This window comes from Haemaphysalis longicornis, unplaced genomic scaffold (genome assembly GCF_048455015.1).
Source record: "Haemaphysalis longicornis isolate Haplotype H1 unplaced genomic scaffold, Haemaphysalis longicornis Haplotype H1 scaffold_2, whole genome shotgun sequence".
NCBI lineage: Eukaryota > Metazoa > Arthropoda > Arachnida > Ixodida > Ixodidae > Haemaphysalis > Haemaphysalis longicornis.
In genome coordinates this window covers 231164863-231178029 of record NW_027526295.1, presented here as the reverse complement: position 1 = coordinate 231178029, position 13167 = coordinate 231164863, and the positions used below count along the sequence as shown (strand labels likewise).

The 13167-nt window shown below is 46.7% G+C and overlaps 1 protein-coding gene across 6 annotated transcripts in view; it reads right to left on the bottom strand.

Moving 5' to 3' along the window:
* Ndae1 (Na[+]-driven anion exchanger 1) overlaps positions 1-13167 on the bottom strand; it is a 115411-nt gene that overhangs the window by 17798 nt on the left and 84446 nt on the right. For all 6 annotated transcript variants that reach the window (XM_077699665.1, XM_077699666.1, XM_077699667.1 and 3 more), the window contains 6 exons: positions 8005-8118; positions 7747-7908; positions 5559-5737; positions 3115-3187; positions 2477-2545; positions 1345-1521 (listed from right to left, as the gene is read on the bottom strand). In XM_077699665.1, coding sequence (XP_077555791.1) covers positions 1345-1521; positions 2477-2545; positions 3115-3187; positions 5559-5737; positions 7747-7908; positions 8005-8118 — 774 coding nt within the window. The remainder of the gene's footprint in view (positions 1-1344; positions 1522-2476; positions 2546-3114; positions 3188-5558; positions 5738-7746; positions 7909-8004; positions 8119-13167) is intronic.

Here is a 13167-nt window from a genome sequence, read left to right as displayed (position 1 = left end):
GGGCTGCGGTACACAACCGTGATGTCCGATGGAGATAGCCGCACCATGCACGGCTTGAAGGAAAAAGGCGTCTATGGGTTTATCCCCATAGGCCAAGAAAGTTTGCCTTTCGGCTACATTTATTTTCCCCAAAAGACTCTTTTGAGGGCCAACAACATGATGCATTTGCGGAAAACGCACTGCGCAGTGTCCCACCCCTGTATCCTCTCGAACTTCCAGCATAAAAACCGCGAATGAAATAGCCTCACCAAAGAACAAAAAAAGGGGGGCCCCTAAAGCAAGTTTCACCCTCACACTTTTGCCGTACACAATATTCTGGGTACCACAGTGCACTGTAATAGATGATGGCACTTCACGAAGGACTGTTGCAGTTTTCACGACGCCAGCAAGACACCACCAGATATAACAACGCTAACAAAATGCCAACCGATTCGAAGTCGATAAATATTGCTAAATTCCTGATGGGGTCCGTTACTTCGCCTTTTGTATCTCCAGTTCTAGTTGACATTTTTGGAATCCAAAGACAGATTTGAAAATGGGAAGAACATGTCTTTGTTACTGGGAAATTTTGAAGCTACACTACTGACGGTTCATCTCATAACACATGGCCAAACTTCAAATGCAGTTTTCTCAGTTTCATATTTTTGGTCACTTCCCTCAGCCTTACGCAGCTTTTTGGAAACTTCTTCTTGCTTCATAAGGTCAATCTTGGTACCATTTTTTTCAGTACAGCCTGAGGCAGCCGATGACATTCTTAGTTTTTCTGTTTAGGCTACGCATAAATAATGACTTGCAGTTATTTTGATGAGCCAAAATATCCAATATTGCCATTTTTTGTACTTGACATATTTTTTTAGGATGCCGTGACTTTAGAGAAAAACGAAGAATGTCATCGGGTATGGGAACTCTCTGGCTATCCATTCATGTAATTAAAAGCGACAAAATGCAATGCGAAAGTTCATTAAAGCTGCGTAAGAAATTACCTAATTGTGGTTTAGACTTTGTATGATAACTTTTGAACTAACAGCACCAGCTCAAATATAATTGCATATTTGAAATCTACAGAGAAAAACACATCCGTGTGCAAATTGTCATAAGTTTCTACCCATAAATAAAAAAGTTAGTTTTAAGACCCTCGTCCCCCCTTAATAAGAGAGCCACGAGCACTGCCCAAAAGAAACAAAGCGCAGACAGAAGAGCCTCATGCTCTCGACTTTGTCGTGAATCCGCTCTGTGCCAAACCACAGCTATGACCGCAGGTGTGTGGCATGACGGTGCCACCGAACCTGTGCTCAGAGCAAAAAATGGCTTGATAGGCCAGGGGAGGGTCTGGGAGACACCCACCATGAGCGGGAAGGCGATGGAAGAGGGCTTGTACGACTTGATGAGCCAGAGGCAGACGAGGCAGGTGAGCTGGATGAGCGTGAACAGGTGCACCCGCATGGTGGGCACGTGCCGCAGGAACATGTAGTCCGGCTGGTACTTTTGCGGCATGAACATGATCAGGATGCGGTCAAAGAACTGCGAACAGAGGGCAAGGGGAGGCACCACCTCAGGAGAGCTACCGGCACGGGCTGGCAGCTGGAAGGCGGTCAGCTCAGAACAGCAAGATGTGCACTTCGTGGCAAAGAAACAACCTAAATTTCACACACAAAGATTTCCTGCATGCAAGCAGGAACCAGGCAAGGACGTTTCAGGTGTAAAAGTAGCACCAACACTAGCCCCTTTACTGCACACATAGGCACTGAGCAATGCTATTTTCTCCATCAAAAGCCCAAGCAATTATAGTGAGCCCTCAACCTCTGTTTTGACCTTAACTGTCACCGTGGAACAGACCTGTACAGACTGAAGCTTCATCAATTGCTCTATGTCTAGTATGCACCCGAAGAAGTGGCTTATACCACTGTCTGTGTTCCTGTCCGCAACCATCAATATTACCATTCCCAAGATGGCACCGAACAGCAGTTCTCTACAACTACATGCTCTCATCAAATACAAAATGCAGACGTACTTAACCCAAGACTGTCTTTGATGAAAACCAGTCTCACAAGACAGAGGCCATGTTCAATATGGCAGTCTCTATACTACTTAGCTCCCCTCTTTCACTGTGCCCTTAATTAAGCCACATGAAAACGTCGACAGCAGAACTTTTAAAACTACACAGGTGCAACTCCTGACAAGGTTAAACAAAAGGAACATTTTTTTATCCTCTTTTTTTTCCCCCCTTCTTCCTCTCACTCTCTCGTTGTACTTAATTTAGGGTCTTTATTCCTTTTTCCCAAAGCAAGCAGAGAAGCATATAGGCGAGATGACAGCAGACTCTTTGCTTTGCTCTGATAAAGGGCCTTCTCTCTTTTCAAGGGTGGAAAACACAGGAGATTTATTTGTATTCATAGGTTACCAGTACAATGAAATGCAGATACTTAAACCTCATTCAGATGGAAATGAAAATAAATCTTGTCAGACTATAAAATACCTGTGAGCCTTTGAGGGATGACACTCCCATGTAGAGGAAGACACCATATAATACAGCCATTGGAATACGCTGCAGAAAGAAGAGAGATAACGCGCATTGTAAGGTTCAACTAAATCATCTTTCGTAAAATGGGATGAGGTAGCACAGAATACACAAAAGTGGACGGATAATATGGCAGCCACTGATGGCAATGCTTATTGCGCCACACGGTTACACAGTACTACAAAGGCATGTGCCATTCTTTGCAATGCGTCTTTTTCTATGGCTCCTCTTCCATGCCAAGGTCTTTCGTTCTGCTTTACACTGTTAGTAAAGCACACGCTGCTTTACATGTAAAGCGTGGCTCTGTGCATGCCCAGGCATTGCCTAGCAACAGAGGCACACACTCTTTCTTTCGGTTTAATGATGTATTTTTATCAACATCTCTCTCTGACAACAATGCCGCCAGCTTTTCTCGTAACAGGACAAATAAGGCTTTTGCCCTGATATATTGGTCCCACACACCATGCACATTACTTTGTTAGTCTTGCTTCTTTTTCAGAAGGCATTTTTGACATTTTGACGTCTCAGCTACTTTTTTTCATTCGTACGTTGACAAATCTGTTTGCAAGCTCATTTCAAGGCGCAGCAACACATACCTTGAGAACAGGGGTGAAGAATACTGACAGGCCCACGAGAAGGAAGATGAACACCTGAGTGAGCCTTTGCTCCCTGCAGTGCAAAGACATCGAAGCAATTTTCGCTTAAACAAGGCAATAATCACATGCTGCTGAAGGTGCGAAGCCAGCACAGTGCAAGTGGCAAGTGCACACGCAATCAACCTGTATTTTGTAAAATTTAAGGGCTAATCTTGCACAGGCAAATGAAGCACTTAGAAATTGAACACTGTAATCCAAGGCCCTAGCCAGAAATCTTTTTTAAGGCGCAGTCACACTAGGCCAACACGATACAAAGGAAAGCTACACAGCTTTCTCAAAAACTTTGCAGTTGAAGAAAAATTAACACCTGTCCATCACTTCAAGTTGTTGATCAATGCCCTCTCACGCTACAAACGACTAGCCTTGGTTAGCTCAGTTGGTAGAGCGACTGCTCCGGTTAAGCGGTGGTCCTGTGTTCGAATCCTGGACCAGGACGAGTCTTTCTTCAACTGCAAAGTTTCTGAGAAAGCTGTATAGCTTTCCCTTGTAGCCATTTGGCTGCATTTAGGTGGATGTCAAACTTTCCTTCACAGGTCTCTATCTTACAACCTGTTTGAACAAGCCCACTGTAGATGGCTAAAGTTTCACATGTAGTAAAACCTCATTCCTTTGTACCTGCATCAGATGTAGTTTATAGTTAAAAAATCAGTCGTTTCAAACCCCAACACCAGCATTCCAAACTTCATTGCAACCAGCTAAGTCATACTGCCAATTCTTATGCAGTATATTTGCTTTTCCTGCCAGGCACAGCTTATGAAGGTTCCACTGCAACATAGAATTCATGAACACAAAGAAAAATTACAGACAGAACAGTACAGAAATGTTTTACAGGGTGCCCCAAACGCACACGAGAGAAACGTGTGCCCCTCTAACCCTCGCGGAAGAAGGGGGGAAAAGTGCGGCTGCTCATGCAGGGGTGAGACAACTGAATCAGATTTGGGAGCAGTTTTTGGAGCAGCGAAATCTCGATTTTGGAGCAGAAGAACCTTGATTTGGAGCAGAAGAACGTCATTTATTACGTCACCTCAGGAGCCTAAAAAATCACATTTTTGGCGACTCCGGGGAGAAAAGTGCACTTTTTAATCTGTTTTGAACGTACATAACACTGATACAGCATTTCAATAAAGTTTTTTTTCTATTCCGCTGCCCTTTCGCAAACCATTTTTAAATTCTGAGGCTCTATGCATAGATAGCGTAGAGCGCCGTTGGAAATATCGAATTGAAAAACTAAACAATTTCAAAGCATTTTACTATCATGTGAATGCAGAAATTATTATTGTTCTAATCCCAGACTGGGCTTTACGCATAAGTGTAGAGCCACGGCAAAAGTTGCGCTAAACGAGGTGACAGTCGTCGCACCCCACCAGCCCTCCCATTTCAATTCCCAATGTGCACGTTCATTAGGATTGTAATTTGAGTAATGTTGGTATATTTAGCCACCTCCCTCTTGGCATTAAATTTCACTTCAGATAGATGAACTATTATTACTAGCCTGCAATAACAGCCCATCCCGATATCGGACACTGCTTAAACATTTTGCGGCGATGTAGCCTGCGCCGCCACTTCTGCAGTGTCGATCGTCCCATTACCGCCGCTCGCAAGCTCGCTGTCAAAGGCAGCAATAACTCAGCGTTTTATAACACCGCAATGAGTTCGAAATTTCATTTCAAGCACGCACCGCGCCTCACACTCAAGGCCGAAAATCGGCGAATTCTTTTCTGATGAACACCCGTCTTTCGAGTCGCGCAACTTCCCGAACAGACCAAACGACTAAATGGAAACCCAGCCAGCCTCATAACCAAAACCACGGTAGAAATCGGCGAAGAGCACTCTGCCTGAACCACGAGCAACTGCTTCGCTCGGCGGCCATGTTTCCCAATCTTCTCCACACCAAGATGGCGGCGCCCCGTGATGTCGTTCTAAAGATACGGCGCTCCGAAAATTGCCGTTTTTTCATCAACTTGCACAAGTAGTTTGTCGCCTCAGTACACATAAGTATTTTCTCTACAGGACTTTGCAATGGTTTAGGATGGGAAGACTTTAAAATCTCGCAGAATATAACATGTGCAACCCGACATTGTGACTTTCAAAAAGACTATCTCGGGGAAAATTTATGCGGGTTTTTTTATTAAGCGGTCAATCGATTAAACCTTTACAAACAGCATCACCTTTGTGGTGCTGGAAAATAATGCCGTCAGTAAGCATTTTTCCCCACCGAAACTGATGGGAGCGTTACAATCCTTGGCTCTGAGACTGTTTAGGAGCAGTTTGGCGCAATTTTCGCGAATTTCAAGCTTTTGGAGCAGCCCGGCGCAGGAAAACACATTTGTATCAGAACTGCGCAATATGCGCAGCTGTCTCACCCCTGCTCATGCCCTCCTCACCTGACGCCCAGGAACTGTGGCTTCTCGCCAGGTGCGGAGGACTCGGATTCCATGCGCAGGGAGTTGACGTGGGTCATGGCGAGCACGGTGGCCGCCACAAACCAGGGCAGCCCCAGCACCGAGCAGATGGCGATCAGGACGGCCAGCACCAGCAGGTCCAGGTGGTAGCCACAGCCTTTCTGTTACGCCAGGAGGAATAGGAAGAAGAGACGCCATGAAGTGGTGCATGTTTGCTAAGACAGTACACCGCACACCCCTAGAATAGCACAGTACTGCGGGCACTTTTGCACACATCTCCGTGTGAAATCTTTTTACTAGGGGTGTGCGAATATTCGAAACTTCGAATATTCGATTCGAATTTTTTGGTATTCGATTCGATTCGAACGACACTTTTATTGTTCGAAATATTCGAACCACCCAAAACTAAAAAAAAAAAAAAAAAAAAAAAAATCAGAGCATGTCTGTATCGGTGTTTATGTACAGTGGACTTTCGATGGTACGAATCTGGGGGTGCGAATTTCGGGATGATACGAATTTCCGAAAAGTCCCGGCGAAATTGCATTGTTTGCAATGGGAAAAATTTCGGCTGTTACGAACGGACCTGCGCGGCCCGGCGGAAGATACGAACAAGCCGGCGAGGCACCCGACTGCCGAACGAGCAAGTGACGGCTCTCACTCCCCTGTTTGTCACTCTTTCTCCAGAAACGGCCGGACTGTTGTTTTCTGCTCGCGAAAACGCTCTGCGCAAGCCCAACGCGCTGACACCGCCGCGAAACCACCCCCACGCTGCGCGCGGCGCGGCCGGCGGCGTCAACATGGCGTCGGCTCCAGCCGCGAAGTGGCGCGGGCGCTCGGGCGACCGCTTCTAACCGCTCTTTAAAATGCGGCTCAAGGGAGACACGAAGTTGCTTGTGCGGTAAAGGAGCTGATAATGCATGCGAAAACGGCACTATAAAACATCATCCGCGCCGCTAATAAAAGCGCCCATAAAATATTTGCCGAGGTGCTAAGCCTAACCATCTCCGGCGGAGCCAAGCTGGCTGTCTCGATCTCATCGCAAGTAATCAGGCTCCTCCATTCTGCCGCGCGCATCGTGCGTAATTTTCTGACCGAGGTAGGCGCTACCGCGTGCGCGAAATCGTCGATGTGGGCGTGAAAATACAGCGCTCGCAGAGCCGAGGCGAGCGAATCGCGCGCAAAAACGCACCATGCGGTTCACGCTTGACTGTTGCGGCGTGTAGCGAGCTTGGGTACAGCGAGTGAGGAGACGAGCGCGAAGCTTTACGTGCTCCAGAAAGGGCTGCTTTGCGACATGGGGGTTAAAAAAAAGCAGAAAAAATCACGAATTTCTTCACGAATTTCTTCACGCGAAAGTAAGAAAAGAAATAAACGAAAACTTTTTTCAGCGCCCAATTTTTTGGTCTGTGTTGGCTAATACGAATTTCGGATGATACGAATATTTTTCGCGGTCCCGCGAGATTAGCATCATCGAGGTTTTACTGTATCAGCGTGCGGCAATGTGCACGGGCTCGGGCATGCCAGCCACTAGTGTCTCAAGTGAGCGGCTGTTTTCGGTATCTGGTGGAGTCGTTACGAGCAGGAGGTTGTCACTGCTCCCCGAACATGTAGAGTAGTTAACCTTTCTCCATGTTAACATTTAAGTGAGTACAGACCTTAACCTGTTGAGTGCAATGGTATTGTGTAATTCCTAATTTTACTTTGTGTGATTTGTTGTGAAATAAAGTTGCAGTTTTTGTGTCTCTAGATGGTGAAAACATTAATTTTACAAAAAACAATAAGTATTCGTATTCGAAAAATATTCGAAAAATATTCGATTCGATTCGAACTTTGTTTTTATTATTCGAATTCGCTTCGAAATTAAAAAATTGATATTCGCACACCCCTACTTTTTACCTTCCAGCTTTTTTTTTTCCTTTTGTAGCTGTTCTGAAAGCATGCTAGTGACCACCAATTTGGAAAGGGCTGCGTTTACCAACAAGATCAGTGCAAGACGAGAGCTGTCATAACTCAACACAATGCCCACAACTGTCCGACACATCCCATAGCATACACAGCGTTTCCGTGTGACTTATAAGCTCCAGTGCCCCTTATGTTCACAGGTCTCAGCTAAACTCCAAGGTCGACCCCAGAATGGAAGGAGGAAGGAAGGTCAGTGGGAGGTCAGCACCTTGAGCTTGTTTTCTTTGCGGTTGATGATGACGGCCGTGATCTGCTGGTCCATGAAGATGAGGATGGTGGCCAGCAGTGCAGGGGCAAAGGCGGCCAGGGTTGTCCACCACGGATTGCGGCCAAGGGCCGGAATCAGCCAGCCGCGTCCTTCCCAGGTCGGCTGCAAGTCCCAACAAAGTCGTCTTTTACACACGCACACACCGCAGAGAGGATGTCCGACTCCCCCCTTTGAAGACACGGGTGCTTTGAAACTGACCTCGAACTTCTGAGGCACTTCCAGCTTAGGGGTGTCCAGGCCGAGGAGCATGTCGGTCACAGTCATGAGCAAGATGGCAATGACCACGGAGAAGTCGCTCACCATGGCTCGGATCTGCAAGTCAAGGATGCGTGTGGGGTGAGAGAACAGCAAGGGGCCCTCCCAACTGATCAATTCTTGGGCCATGTGAACCCATGCTTGATGTGCATGAAAAATTTTCAGGCTAAGACTGTATTTTTAGCTGCAGTAAAAATACAAATGCCAAATGTGCACCTGTACCAAATACAATACTGATGCACAGGGCTGCTGGCACAAGATGACAATCTGGACTGGAGTTATTTTATGTGTCAACTCGAGTAGCAGAGCAACAAAATAAGGCATGCGATGAAGATTATTATAAAGGCGGATGCGTGTCAAACAATCTGCCACGTTTAGTGTGAACTCCGCCTGCAAGCTATGGTATTCCCTAGCTTGCATACATGGTAAGAAGTAATGAAGAAACTACTTGGAGAATAGGACAGCTTGATGTAGAAAAAAACAAAACGAGAACGGCCATAATTTTGGGCACATTCCGATGATTGCTATTCCGCATTTTGATCACCTAGTGCCTCGTGGTAGTTACTCCATGGTCATTGCGAATTTTCACTCTCACGCATTAGACGTCTCTCGTTTCAACTCACTTGTTTACGCTTCAGCTGTGCACACTCAGGTTCCCTCCCCATACAGGTAACCCTTTCTTGCTGCCACGAAAATTTATGGTTGTACAACCCATTTTTGAGACAGATTACGTAAGCATGTCCACAGAAGGATTTGTGTACCAACCGAAATTTCCCGGCTAATGTGATTCCTAAGACGTGAATCTACTCCAATTACACTACCTTGGCACTGTGACGGCCTCGCTCATCAGTTGGTAGTTGGTAGGGGGGGTGCTGATGTAAATAGAGACGTCTAATTTTTTTCTTGGTGAGTCAGCAGTATCAGCTGAGAGCCATTCAGATAAGTGCCTCGTAAGAAGCATGGAGTTTCGTACTAATATATACTACAGGAAAATCTGGAGCTAACGTCTTTGCGAGCTGTGCATCAGTGAGCGTGCTGATGTGTCGTTATTTAGCTCAGCATAACAATTCCATCGTTAATTAGCATAGTTCCCCAACGAGCTCAAAAGTTGCCTGTGGCTGTAAAAAAACAATAACATTCATGTTGTAAAAGATTATTTAAAGTTGTTTAATCAATAAAGTAGTGGAGCACCAAAATATTTATTTGTTAGAAATTATTTGAAGCTTCATACAAAACCAACAAGAAAAAATGTTACTCATGGTCTGACAGCGTTTGAAAAAAAAAATTTTGGGGCCACGCCAAGCCTTGCATAACTTTGTGCAACTGCTTGGGCGGAGCCAAGCCTCGCCTAGATGTGATCTTACTGCACCAACGCAGCAATAGAAAGTCACCGCGCTGGCAACACACAGCGCCTCATGACTTCACACTGAGCACATCATTTAGACTCCCGCAAAACATGGGTCGGCCAAACAAGTACCGTATTTACACAATTGTAGGTTGACCCTTTTTTTCAACTTTGACAATCCAATGTTGAGGGGTCGACTTAGAATTGAAATCGAACTTTGTACCGCTTGTAATGGCAAGAGAAATGAGAAATCAGGGGTGCCACGAGCTGGGGGAAGCGTAACACCCTATGGTTACGGTTGAAGCGTAGCATTTACCATAGCATACATTCTGGCATCAATAAAGGTGCTGCTGACTTTGAAAGTTGGCGTTCCCGATCTGGGCCCTTTGCCCACTGTACCTACGGCGGCCAACGTTCTACCAGTGCGTTGGGAAGTGTACTGAACAATGTTATGTGATTGTGCCTACGTTAGCGCCGTGCAAAGGATTCGGTAATACTACTCATTTTGTTTATTAGAGACGAACAAAACGCTTCTTGAATGCGAGTAACTACCTCACGAATCGAAGAAAATCGCAAGCGGCCGCTTCTGTCAGCCGCCATGTTGTTTTGTTTTGATATCACGCAGCAGTGACTGCTGCCGGTTGCTTCAATGGTTGTCATCTCGCAGCGACTGTTTTCTTGTGATTGGGAATAAAGTTTCCCGCTCAACCCACAGCGCATGGTTATTCCGCGTGCTTATACAAAAGCTTTTCTTTTTTAACATCTACTGCGTGCATCACGAGCGTACAGCTCTTGTGGGAGCATCGATCGTTAATGGAAGAGCCGCCATAGGGTGGGTATTGGTAGCTGACGGAAGACCTTCTCTTTCTTATACAATTTTCTAGGCGGCCGCATTGCCGCGTGCTTGTGTCACTTCTGTGTTGTGCTGAATTGTCTCGTCTGTCATGAGTGCCCTAAGCCCTAAGAACTCTCCGTACTCATTCACAGAAGTGTTGAAACGGGATGCTTTCTTCTGCGCTCGCTTTTTTTTCTTCTTTTTTTTGAGAGAGATGCCATTTGGAAGGGGTGTTCGACCTACAAGTCGACTTACAATCGTGTAAATATGGTATGTAACTCCCGAAGAAGAGGCGCAGTGTGAACACCGTCGTGTTGCGCGACAACATGCGAGATGGCTGCAATCCAACTCGAAGTGTCACGCCGACGCCGCCACAAGTAAATGGCAGTGAAGAGTGGAAGATCGCGAGTGCCGCGCTCTTTATGTGGAGTACAAGCAGAATTGCCAGCAGAACGACCCCAGACTTCGAGTAATGGAGAATTTCCAACTTCAAGCCCGCAAATCCGTGGGTGGCACAAACTTAGCGAAACCGGAAGAAACTGTTATATACTGATGGTTGCTGATAGAATGAGGGACACCGGACAGCTGTAAAGTTGGGTTTCACAGGCCGCCATCGTGTGTGTCTCTGCCGACGCTAGGCCTGTCTTTATTGACAAAAGAACCGGCACCCAGAGGGCGCTAGTGATGATACATATATAACATGCCACCACACAAGTAATAAAACATAAACAGTTAATGACTGACAGGATGTTAGTACAAAAATCTTGACGGAACTCTCACAGATCTTCCTGAACGAGTCTGGCGCTGCTGTGCTTGCAGTGGCAAGTCTCTTGGGTTTGACTGACTGGGGGAGTCACTGGAAATGAGCGAAAAGTCTAGAGGATAGTAGTCCTCGGCCGTCAGTTGGGGGTTTCTCGAGTCTACTTCCTGGTTCCGCTCGGCCTTGGGCTCTCCTGAGCATGTTCTTATTCGGAGGTGATGGCGGTTGCGTGCGTAGCTCTGGCCATCAGATGATGTCACCTTGTATCTCCGCGGTGCTGGACCCACTTGGGTCACAACTGCTTGTCTCCAGCTTTTCCCATGCCAGAACCATACTGGCTGTTTCTTGTGCAGAGGAGGCAGCTCTTGCGCATGCTGATCCCCATGCTTATGTTGTGCAAGCTGCCTAGCTTGAAGCTGCTTGGAGAATGACTTGTGTGGATAGTGTGGTAGCAAGGTGCTTGGGGAGGCTGGTATTAGAGTCCTTATCCTTCTTCCCATCAGCATTTCTGCTGGGGATGGAAGGCCGTTACTTGGGGTTGCTCTATAGGTCATCAGTACCAGTGCCAAGTCCTTTCCTTCAGAGAGTGCCTTGGTCATTGTGGCCTTGATGGTTTGTATTGTCCTCTCTGCCTGTCCATTGGACCTTGGAAAGAGTGGTGAACTTGGATTGTGGACAATGTCCCATTCCTTGTTGAAACTTCTGTACTCCGCAGAGTCAAATGGAGGGCCTTGATCACTCACGATTTCATTTGGTATGCCGTGACGTGCATACAGATCCTTGAGCACAGCTATAAGAGCAGATGCTGTTGTAGTCGGCATTTTCTCAACTTCCACAAACTTTGAGTAGTAATCGACTACAAGCAAATAAGTGGTGCCGCTGTGGTGGAAGAAATCCATGGCCACTTTCTCCCATGGACGTGTTGGTAGGTCTCGGTCGAGAAGTGGTTCTTTCTGATTTGCTCTTTGATGTCGTTGGCAAACTTCACAGCCGCTGATCAGCTCCTCGATGTCCTGGTTTAACCTGGGCCAGAAGACACTTTGAGAGGCCAGGTTCTTGCATGCAACGATGCCACAATGGGTGATGTGGAGTCTTGAGAGGACATCCTTCTGGCATGCTTGTGGAACTACTAGTCGTTCACCATAACAGACGAAGCCATCTGTTACGTAGAGTTCACTTCTTCTTGAGTAGAAGGGCTTGACCGATGGGTGAACCTTCGAGATTTTGTTTGGCCAACCGTGCTCGATGTAGGTCATTACACGCTTCAGGACGTCATCTGCTGCCGTGCTAGCTTGGATTTCAGCCAGCTTTGCCGTGGATGCTCGAACCAAGGTGCAGACCAGGACACCATGTTCTTCATCAGCTGTGCTGATGCTCTGTGCTGGGTCAGGCGTGCGAGAGAGTGCATCGGCAACTGCCAATAGTTTTCCAGGTATATGAACCAACTTCAGAGTGAAACGCTGAATGCGAAGAAGCAATCTCTGAAGTCTGGGGGAAACCTTGTGGAAGTCTTTTTTGTGTAATCCAATGAGGGGTTTGTGGTCTGTCTCAACAACGATGCTGCGACCACAGATGTAGTAGTAAAACTGTTCACAAGCAAACACTACGGCCAACAGTTCCTTTTCAATTTGCGCATAGCGCTGCTGTGCTGGCGTCAGTGCTGCTGATGCGTATGCCACTGGGTATCCGTTCTGGAGAAGGACGCTGCCAATTCCATACGAGCTAGCATCGGTCGATATGACAATTGGTTGAGCTGGATCGAAGTAGTGCAGCACTGGTGCAGTTGTCAGGCTGCCTTTGATTTCGTTGAATGCATCTGACATCTCACGGGTCCAATGCCACGCGACGTCAGACTTCAGGAGCTCACGCAAAGGTTGCGTCTTTGATGAAAAGTTTGGAACGAACTTCATTAGGTATGTTGCCATCCCAAGGAATCGAAGGAGCTCTGCCTTTTCAGTTGGTGGTTGTATGGCATTGATTGCCTTTACCTTGTCGGGGTCAGGGGCAATGCCGTCTTGGGTAAGCTGGTGTCCAAGGTAGGTTACTGAAGACAATCCCAGCTTGAGCTTGTCTTTGTTCAGCTTGAGGTTGTTGTTGCGTGCTGTCATAAGCACCTTTCGCAGATGGGTTGTGTGCTCACTCGATGTTCTGGAAGCTACCAAGATG